Source organism: Lactuca sativa, chromosome 7 (assembly GCF_002870075.4).
Source record: "Lactuca sativa cultivar Salinas chromosome 7, Lsat_Salinas_v11, whole genome shotgun sequence".
Classification (NCBI taxonomy): Eukaryota; Viridiplantae; Streptophyta; class Magnoliopsida; order Asterales; family Asteraceae; genus Lactuca; species Lactuca sativa.
In genome coordinates, this window is record NC_056629.2 from 198,754,404 (window position 1) to 198,765,358 (window position 10,955).

Genomic DNA, 10,955 nt, shown 5'->3' on the forward strand with positions numbered 1-10,955 from the left:
GTTAAGGCAAATTTCCTCAAGTAAAACAGCAAGAAATCTCGAAACTCCCTCTTTCTGACGATGGAACTCGCCGAGTTCCCACTATGGACTCGTCGAGTCCACAGTGGAACTCGCCGAGTTCATCAGGAAGAAGACCAAAAATCGAATTTTTCAAGCAACAAGCAATAACCAATGCATCAATTCAATAGAAATCAATCAAAGCTCTGATACCACTGATGGATTTGAGCCATAAGAACTTTCCTATGTGCACATGCAAACCCTAATTGCTTGGATCTAGGTTTCTCTAATTGAACATGCATTCTATCCAAGACTTTTAATACTAGATCTAATGTAAACAATTGATTCTAATCATATGAATTAAGATCTAGAACAATACCTTGGATTACTTGCTTGAGACTTCTTCTTCTTGGAGCTTAGAGTCACAATTGTCACTCCTCTAATGGCTTACAAACACCAACTAGCAAGAAGATGATTTTAGAGAGAGATATGAGGGTGAGAAATCGGCCCTAGGGTTTCTTGCCTTGCATGAGTGTCGATTTCCCTCACCCTAGGGATCTATTTATACTATGGGATACTAGGGTTTCACCTTTAACCCTAATTGAATAACTTAGGCCCTAAGCAATCCAAGATCCTTCTAGATATTAGGCTTGGACGATTTTAAGGTTCCCAAACCCTAAATTTCGTCCACCCTTATATCCATAAGGATACATAGCCCAAAACACAACTATCACACATTTGACAGTTTATGCCCTATTATTCAATTAACCTCTTTAAGTCACCAAATTAATTCTTAATTAATATATGACTTATATTAATCAAATAATATTATTATTCCTTTAATATATTATTCTCATAATATATTAACAATAATATTTCTTCTCTCTTAACAAATCATCCTGTTAAGTTGCTGTGGTGAAGGCAACCCAAAAGGAGCATGCACAACCAGGTCAAGTACTTACCAATTATAGTTACAGCCTTAGACACTAATCCAACACGATCCTCGGTAGCTTGGTGATAAAATCCATTGAAATCTGCTCCCACTTTCCAATGGGGAATCTCTAGAGGCTGTAACGGGCCATGTGGATGTTGGTGCTCCACCTTAACCCGACGACAGGTCAAGCACCTCTCAATTACCCATGCCACGTCCCTCTTCATACAGAGCCACCAATAATCTCTCTTCAGGTCCAAATACATCTTAGTGGCCCTGGGTGGATCGAGAATATCGATCTATGTGCCTCCTCTATCAATATACGACAAGCTCCACCCGTACAGGGCACCCAAATCCGCCCTCATAAAGTTATAAGCCCATAACTATTTGTCACAAACTCAGAAACCTGCTCATTCACCTGCTCCCTCTTGCGGTTCTTCGGTCTTGCGGCCTCCACTTGGGCCTCTCGAATGGTATCTAAGATTGGAGCCATCACTGTCATCCTCATGCACACATCTTAGATCGGAGCACTCGATGCTCTACGGCTCAGGGCGTCGACTGCCACATTAGCCTTGCCCAGATGATATAAGATCTCGCAGTCATATCCTTCACCACATCCAACCACCTCCTCTGCCTCATATTCATGTTGGGTTGATCCATAAGGTACTTCAGGCTCTTATGGTCCGTATATATGGTACACCAGACTCCATACAAGTAGTGACGCCAGATCTTGAGGGCGAACACCACCGCCCCCAGCTCCAGATCGTGGGTGGGATACCTCGTCTCATGAGGCTTCGGCTGCCTCGATGCATATGCTATCATATGTCCCCTCTGCATCAACACCACACCCATCCCGAATATAGAAGCATCACAATAAACTACAAAGTCTTACACTCCCTCGGGAAAGGCTAACACTGGGGCTTCACACAATCTTTGGCGAAGGGTCTCAGATGAGGCCTGCTGCTCGGGCCCCCAAGTAAAAGTAACACCCTTCCGGGTCAACCTGGTGAGATGAATGACAATCTTGGGGGAGCTCACTAAGCTTCGTGCTTACATTTTTCAGTTTTGGTTTCAGGTACTTCTTCTAGCAAAGGGAAGGGCTCGAGATGATCGCATGACACAAACCACAACTTTCAGCCTGGGATTGATTGAGACTCTGATATTTTTCTCATTTAGTTTTGATATAATATTTGATATGAGATTTTACGATACTTGTCACTGGGTTTCCATTTGATTATGGATGATTATGGGTTTTGATATTGTTTTTCAAACAAAATTTTTGGCTAGTATTTTTGGGATGTTTCATGTGATGATGATGTTATGTTTCGATTATATACTATGTAATGACACTACATGGATGAAGTCATGCACAATCCCCCGGACGTATCCGCCGTCTGGTTCAGGGGTGTGACAGGCGTGTCTTTATCATTTTAGGAGGACAGATGGTGGTTGAAGATCGATGAGAATTGATGCTTTACGATTAGTAATACAAGAAGATAAACTGATTATATTATTCTTCCAATAGCGGGAAGTGAAACGGGGTGAAAACTTTTTGTTCCTAGAAAGGTAAATATTATGTTATGTCGCGTTCTTTTGTACATAATTCCTATTACTCTATTAGATATAACATTGTATCTCGAGGGATAAATGCTTCGTCCATTTTGTGTCCTATTTCTTTGATAGAGGCGGGACAATTAAATCATATTTTGTTAATGTGAGATGACAGGCAAAACTTGGAATGCGGTGTTCAAGTGGTTGGATATTCAACATATAGAGTTTGATTCGGTGCAATGATAACTTGGCCATGAACTTGAAGAAGAAAAAGACTATAATAGATGTTATTGTGTATGTCTTGATTTAGTACAATTGGAAGTTAAGAAAAATGACATTTTTTACTCGATTAGAGAGTTCTTGTTCCTCTGGTATTTTAATAAAATAAAAATTATATTTTAAATTGGGTTAATTGGTTACAATATCTTTTAAATTTTATATAATTGTTTTTTTTACTCTCATTCCTTGCTAATGCTTTTATTATTTTTTAATATCTGGTTGGTTGTTTATAAAAAAATGAGTTGAACCAAAAAACTGTCTACTTATTTCTAAAGCACATCTCATATCATGTCAACGTATTACAAAAATAATATTAGTATCACAAGAATTATAATAGTTACATTTGATGAAACATACTTATACTTATAAAAACATAAACAAAAAATAACACCCGGTCAAGTAGTCAACTCAACATGGCATGTTTCGGCCCACCCCATGAAAGCTGAAGTAATTCAACCCGTGACGCCCAAACCGGCCTTTTTTTCCTTGTGGTCCATACACATTCTAGAAAAGAATACCATAAAAGAAGAACACGGTCGCTCATAAAAGCATAAAAAAAGCATCGATCCAGTTGATTCTTTTCTCTCGATCTCACAACCTCAAAATCATCGTAAGTCTGATCTAATCCGATCGATCGATTCTTCAGATCTTTCTCAATCCATGATGCATATCAATGATTTGAATTGTTTTTGTTTCTGATCGTAATATGTGTTTTGATTATTTTTTTTGGGGATTTTGACAGGGAAGCTAAGATCTAAGTAATCGTTTTTGTTTGTGAGAAATGGCGACAAAGAAGAGCGTAAGCAGTTTGAAGGAAGGAGATCTGAAGGGGAAGAAGGTGTTTGTTAGGGCTGATCTTAATGTACCCTTGGATGACAATTTTAAGATCACCGATGACACACGTATCCGCGCCGCCGTCCCTACTATCAAATATTTGATGTCCAATGGCGCCAGAATCATCCTCTCTTCTCACCTGGTATGTGTTCTGTTCCTCATTTGATTTGGGTCGTATGTTTGTTTCTGATATACGTGTTGCAATCTATCTCCAAATCACATGTATATGGATAAGTTTCTTCTGTAATCTTCATCCATAGCAGTTAAATCTCACGTATATAATAACGTGACTAAGATGTGGTTTTTGAATCCGTTTTGCTCATTCTTTGATCGCAATAAAGATGCTAATCACTTTCTTTTAGTTGATCTAAGGGGTGCCTAAGAAGGAAGATTCAGATTTGGGACCTCATAAGCTTAATTAACCAATAGCTACCTCTTAGGCTTTGAATTGTTTGTAAGGGGGGTTTAATGCTGTATGTTCTTTTGTTTGTTGTGAACGTATTTACAGGGACGTCCAAAGGGTGTTACACCAAAATACAGCCTGAAGCCACTTGTGCCTAGACTCTCCGAGCTCCTTGAAATCGAGGTTAGTTTCTCCATGCATCTTCATTTATACACACCTCTCATCATCTAATTCAACTCTTTTCTGAAATGCTCTCTTTGCACCTTGTAACAGGTCAAGATGGCAAGTGATTGCATAGGTCCAGAAGTTGAGAAACTGGTGGCTGAGCTCCCAGAGAGGGGTGTTTTGCTTCTTGAAAATGTCAGATTCTATAAGGAGGAAGAAAAGAACGATCCTGAATTTGCAAAGAAGCTTGCATCACTAGCAGACCTGTATGTTAATGATGCATTTGGCACTGCACATAGAGCACATGCATCCACAGAAGGTGTCACAAAGTACTTGAAACCTTCTGTTGCTGGATTCCTCATGCAAAAGGTCTGTCATTTCTTAATCTTGATTAAGTGTAGTCAATTGGCAATCTATTTACATAAGTTTGTGTTTTCAGGAGCTTGACTACCTAGTTGGAGCTGTATCCAATCCCAAGAAGCCATTTGCTGCCATTGTTGGAGGATCAAAGGTATCAAGTAAAATCGGTGTGATCGAGTCATTGTTAAAGAAGGTTAATGTCCTTATTCTTGGTGGAGGTATGATCTTCACTTTCTATAAAGCTCAAGGCCTCAAAGTTGGATCTTCACTTGTGGAAGAAGATAAACTCGATCTTGCAAAATCACTTCTTGAAAATGCCAAGGCTAAAGGGGTGTCTCTGTTACTCCCTACTGATGTTGTAATTGCTGACAAGTTTGCTGCAGATGCCAACAGCAAGGTTTTCTTTTTTCCCTTTTCTTTTCTTTTCTTTTATTTTCTTTTTCCCCATATTGCCCTTTCCTTATTATATATATTTGCTCCATTACAGATTGTTCCAGCCAATAGTATTCCTGATGGCTGGATGGGATTAGACATTGGTCCAGATTCCATTAAGTCATTCAGTGAAACTTTGGATACTACTCAAACTGTTATCTGGAATGGACCTATGGGTGTGTTTGAGTTTGAGAAGTTTGCTGCAGGAACAGAGGTACACATACATACATACATACACTAGTGAAATTACTAAAATACCCTTAATAAACAAATGCAATGCATAATCTAAATGGGTTATATTTGTTTTGTTTCCAGGCTATTGCAAAGAAACTGGCGGAGCTTAGTGGAAAGGGGGTGACAACCATCATTGGAGGTGGTGATTCGGTTGCAGCAGTGGAGAAGGCTGGGCTAGCTGACAAGATGAGCCACATCTCGACAGGTGGCGGTGCCAGCTTGGAGCTTCTAGAAGGAAAAACACTTCCAGGTGTGCTCGCCTTGAATGACGCTTGAGCCCCTGTCTTTTGATCTTGTTTTTGGTGTTTTGAACCAGGGTCAGAAAAATGTCATAATGGAAACCAACTTTTGCGGTTTTTTGACGGTTTTAAGTTTAGAGTAGAAGTTAATAAAAAGGTCATGTGAAGGTGTGTGTGAACATATTGTGGCCTTTGTTTTTTTGAGTATTCATATGGTTCTTGAGTTGGAATCATTTTCCCTTATATGAATGACACGTTGTATTGGTGATTTGATGATGTGTCTTGTCTTGGTAGATTATGTTGCTTTATAGTTTTGTTTTATTTTCATAAAGTTTTGAAAAGGCTTTTTCAACATTCGATTAACGTAAAGGTAATTTTGATAATTTTTCTAGTTATTCTTAAAACAAATAAAAACTTAAAATATGAAAGATGGGAAATTTGGGGTTAAATGTCACAAAACACATCTAGTTTTTTAGTTTTTCTTTTTACAAATTCGAACATTGTTTTTTCTTCGTTCAATTTTGATCATTTTCTTCGGTTGCCAGATATGACATGATAATTGGTGTCAAAATTGTTTAAAAAAACAAGATATAGTGGCTTAGTGAAAACTATAATCAATTGTCAAAATTGAAAAAATGATAACATTTAGCATAAAAGAAAATATAAAAGTGAAGTCAATGTTATTGGTCAAAAAATGAGGACATGCGTTATTTGTATTGACATGCAATGAACGATCTCATAACATGTTACTTTGAAAATAGGATAATTGAATGAAGTATGGTGACAAGAGAACACACCAACATATTAATATTAGCTCAAGGAAGTGTTATCCCATGCTCCTCTTCCATATCAACACTGAGTCATCCCCTTCTTGACCAACCTTCCACTTGAAGCACTAACCATTGCACCCAAAGCCACTTGTGTTGGTTGCATCAACACATTTGACATATCAATGACATGCATCAACCTTTTTATTTATTTATTGTATCTTACACCTTTGATCGTTCTACTACATGTTCACTGCGTAGCATCCATCTTATGTGGTCAAATTTGAAACATGTCCAACATTTGTTATATTACATGCATTTGCAACAAGTCACTCCAAGATTGCAACCTATGCTATAATATTTGAACGCATGCCAACTCCTTTTAAAGTGTTTGATCACCCCTAGACCACCTAGACATCTTATTTGGTTTAATTTACACCATACAAACAACTTGAAGGTTACATTAGACTCATATCACACAAATTAGGACCTCAAATCAAAATTCAACCTTTATTCGTGTTTAACATAACATCTCGGAGTTTGAATTGCATAATCAAACAAGCTAATCCATCCAATATTTCGATCCACCAACTCATGATCAAAACCCTCTACTTATGTGCAATTCAAACCCTAATCCATCAACCAAATTGATACTCAACATGAAAATACAATTTTGTTGCCTAAGTCAGACACATAGGCACCGAAATACACTGACTTTTTAGTTGCATAAAATCGAAAAGAATCCACCCACCAAATCAAACAGTTGAAATACAAAGTCCATATGTTTATGATGCACAATCTCCATGTTTGTGCTTGTTCACATGTGCCCATAAAATTGTTGTTTGTTAAAATCAAGATGTTGGAGTTGGAGTTGAAGTTGCAACAGGAGTATCTTCTTGTGCTCCCCATTCTGTCCAAGATCCGTCATAAACCGGAACATCTGTCTTCCCAAGTCGATGGAGTCCCTACAATTACAAAATCATTTTTTGTAAAAATATACAAAATGCCATTTTTGTTTTATTGTTCAAATCCAAAGAAAAAAATCAAAATAGAATATCTCACCAATGCAAGAATGCATGCGGTGACTCCAGTGCCACATGAAGCCATAACAGGTCCCTCCAATGAGATTCCTGTAACAGTAATTTTCAAGTCATCAATGAAAAAAAATCCTTTTTTTAAAAAAAAATTTATTTCAAGAAAGTAATCTATCTTTCCCTCTAAATGTCCCAAATTTACTGCAAGACTTACTTTTTTATTAACTTTTCGATACCCAAGTGAAAAAGACACACTACCATTAAAGTTCAAATGGAATGCAATCATAACAGGGGTAAAGTGGTTAATTCATTATTCAAAATGAGTCGAATCCATATAAGGGGTTGTTTCTTTTTTACTTATGTGCTTAATGGGTTAAGCACTTATTATAGAATTGCTATACATGGTTGTTTCTATTTTACTTAATCTGGACAAAATGACTTAATGGTTTAAGAATTCAGTAACAAAAGAAGTATAATTTTGAAATTGACGAATTTACCCTCTTGTTCAAACTTTTTCTTAAGTTGGTCTGCTGATAGTAGTGTCTGTGAGCTGTCCAACATCTGTAAGAATCAAGAAACATTTATAAAAACATAGTCTTTTTATATATGTGTTTCGTTTTTACTTAATACAGAGAGAACGCCTTGATAAAAAAAAGGAAGTCAGGAAAAGGAGGATTTCACTTTTCCCCATTAATCCTAACTTTTTACAAATTTGCCCTTATTGATTTTTACTGTGATTTATAGACAATTCATGATTACCTGAGCAAAAGGAATGCACTTGCTCCCAGGCACATGGCCACTTCTTATTCCTTTTCTAGGCTCAGCTGCAACTCCATCAAACCTGAAAACAAATCAAAATTAAAAAAAAAAAAAAAACACCATTAAAGTTCATAATATATAATTAAAAATCATTAAATTTGACATTTTTTTATACCTGGCCTTTGACCGAGCATCTACATGTTGATGTGTTTGGTCTTCTGTGTTCTTTTTAACCTAAAACAATCAATAACAACAAATACATCATAAAATGGGCCCAAAAAACAAACTGAAATGAATTTACAAAAAAAAAAAAAAAAAACAACAAATTTAATCCAACAAACCTGTTCAAGTGTCCATACAAGATGTGGTTGATATTTTGTTTGAAATGTAACTGGACCAACCTGCCAAAAAAAAAGAGATCAATTCCTAATAACTTTGATACAGAAAAAAATTATATAAACTTGGTTTATATAAATATATTATGTGAAATTTATGGACTTACAGCTTGGCCATGGTATACTTTTTCTATTGCCTCGCTGGCAGCACTAGCTTTCAATATAGCATCACTTGAAGCACTCGATTCAACATCAAAACCTGAAGCTCTCCACATAGGAAGGCCTCCATCTAACACCCATACTCTATCATGTCCAAAAACTCGAAACATCCTATACAATTTTATGATGACATCAGCATGATGACATAAGCCCTAACCCATAGCAGGTAGTGTAGGCCCCATTTGTTACACGTGGCATGACATGTCATAACTCATAACTCAGAACAGAACATGTTGTACTGTGTTTGGTGGATCAATGTGTAAAAGACAAAAATGCCCTCATAGTTTTAAGGAAATGAAACTTACCACCAGACACGAGCAGCACTGAAGATCCCCTTACCATCATAAACAACAACTCCATCTTTGTTTTCAATACCAAGAGCAGAAACAGCAGCAGCAAATGCTTCTTCAGATGGCAACATGTGTGGCAGCTGAATTAAAGGTTCCATATTTTCAGTTTTACTTCAAAAGAAAACACAGAAAAGGATTGAAAGATAAGTGTCTCACATTAGTAGTGCGATCAGATATCCCATCTACATCAAAGAAAAGAGCACCAGGAATGTGTGCAACCTGTTGAGACCCCATTTGAACAATATTAGCAAGTGATCTTAGTATCTTACAAGTGTTTGATAAAATGCCACATGAAGTTCAGAGATCAAAATACGTACTTGATACTCTTGAAGTGGATTTCTTTGTTCATCAGGCATGTACCAGGATGCATCCAGTACCTTCATATCAGGCTCACGAAGATTGGCATGAAGCCAGTCAACTGAAACAACAGGCTCAGAAGTTGACATGGACTGTGTTGAGAAAGGAGAGGTAGATCCAACCATGGTGGAAGCCATGTCACTACGAACTAAGGTCTGCCTCCTGTACACCGATTGAGATGGGAAAGCCCACGAATGAAGGGGTTTCTTCTGAAAATGAAGAAAATAGCTACATGAGGTAACTGCAATGGTTACGAACCTACTAAGTTTGCATTCAAAAAGTGATGGATTAAACATTTTCCATCTAATTTACCAAAAAAATGGTACGAAATCCAACCTATTAGAAGAAGATTGGATTATGTTATGAGACAATCGACAACTATCGCCGATTGAATTAGAAAAAAAAAATCCAATTAACTACTGATATGAAATGATTCCCAACCTACCAGCAATAATTACAAGCGGAAGACAAATCAACAGAGCAAATAACTAAATTCGGATATGTTAATATGATCAAAAGCGGATACTTACGAAGAAAAGGGGCGCTAATTTTTGGGGTTTTTGGTTGAAGGCGAAAGACGAGACGAAACGATGTGCAAAGAGAGTTCTTGAAAGAAAGGCGGATGCCATTTGATCAGAAACCGAGAGAAGATTCTATAAACACCATATATGAACAAGCGGAATGCGAAATTGAGAAGCCCCTTTTGTAATCGGTTGATCAAACAGTTGATGATCAACGTAGCAGCGGTGTTTCACTCTTTATCTCGCCACTCCACCCAAAGCAGACTTGTTTTTGGTATGATGATGAATTGATGATGAAGAAAAGGGTTTGCAACCTGGCCCCTGTATTTTTGAGTTTTTGTTACGATTCTTTCTTTTTAGAGTAAACTATAGGAACGGTCACTTAGTTCTTTGTCTTAACTTGTTATTCACTTTGATATAGGATTAATGATTTAAAAATAAAAATACTAAAATTAATATGTATCCGATCATATGATGAGATGTTATGATGTCTTTTCTCGGTTAATGTCGTTACAACCAATATTATGACAAACAAATAGTACTTAATTTGATTTTGGATTATTTATAATGTAATCAATATGTTATTAAATTTATATTTATATAATTGGTAAGTTATTGTTTTTTGGTTTCATTATAACATTGCATTTCAATCGGGTAATTTTGTCATATATAGACATAATGTTAGAGTCTGATAAATGAAAGTTTTTTTTGTCACATGTTACATTCCCATTCAATTTGGCAAATGTTATTTTGTAGTTATTTTGAATAAATTTCTTTTCCATATATTATTTTATTGGTTTTTCTATTTTAATAAATTCTACACAATATTTTAATGTAAAAATTACAATAAATATATCAATTTCATTAAAGGACTTACCTTTTTATTTCAAAATTCTCAAATTAAAGCTCATTAGTTTATTTTGTTTATTTATTTAACTTTAAAAGAAAAAAAAATCAATTTTAATAATTTATTATTTTTTTTATTTTCTTGTAAATCTAAAGTTCTTAAATATTTATATATTTATATTAATTTTTTTTAATTAACCTATGTAATACATGGGTCTTACACCTAGTAGACTTATTATATCAGCCAATTGTGTCATATTGAATGTGATGCTGAGTTGACACCCATCATTATAATAGTTAGTAAAGGGTATAACGGATGCCCTTAGTATATAACTTATTATT

The 10,955-nt window shown here is 36.0% G+C and overlaps 2 protein-coding genes across 3 annotated transcripts; one reads left to right on the top strand and one right to left on the bottom strand.

Annotated features, from left to right (window-relative positions):
• The first annotated feature begins 3,211 nt into the window (after positions 1 to 3,211).
• On the top strand, positions 3,212 to 5,695 carry LOC111884980 (phosphoglycerate kinase, cytosolic). The gene is made up of 7 exons (XM_023881287.2): positions 3,212 to 3,368; positions 3,501 to 3,734; positions 4,101 to 4,178; positions 4,269 to 4,529; positions 4,600 to 4,917; positions 5,008 to 5,166; positions 5,268 to 5,695. Exons 2-7 carry the CDS (start codon positions 3,540 to 3,542, stop codon positions 5,460 to 5,462), a joined length of 1,206 nt encoding a protein of 401 aa, XP_023737055.1. The 5' UTR covers positions 3,212 to 3,368; positions 3,501 to 3,539; the 3' UTR covers positions 5,463 to 5,695.
• A 971-nt stretch (positions 5,696 to 6,666) lies between these two features.
• On the bottom strand, positions 6,667 to 10,085 carry LOC111884958 (thiosulfate/3-mercaptopyruvate sulfurtransferase 1, mitochondrial). 2 transcript variants are annotated; one of them, XM_023881265.3, is made up of 11 exons: positions 9,777 to 10,085; positions 9,207 to 9,452; positions 9,046 to 9,108; positions 8,845 to 8,969; positions 8,488 to 8,650; positions 8,327 to 8,386; positions 8,161 to 8,219; positions 7,986 to 8,067; positions 7,724 to 7,787; positions 7,255 to 7,322; positions 6,667 to 7,157 (listed from the first exon to the last, which is right to left on the bottom strand). In XM_023881265.3, exons 1-11 carry the CDS (start codon positions 9,873 to 9,875, stop codon positions 7,044 to 7,046), a joined length of 1,143 nt encoding a protein of 380 aa, XP_023737033.1. In that variant the 5' UTR covers positions 9,876 to 10,085; the 3' UTR covers positions 6,667 to 7,043. The 2 variants fall into 2 exon arrangements, with proteins under 2 accessions (XP_023737033.1, XP_023737031.1); XM_023881263.3 differs by having other exon boundaries at positions 9,207 to 9,455; positions 9,777 to 10,084.
• Positions 10,086 to 10,955: the final 870 nt, after the last annotated feature.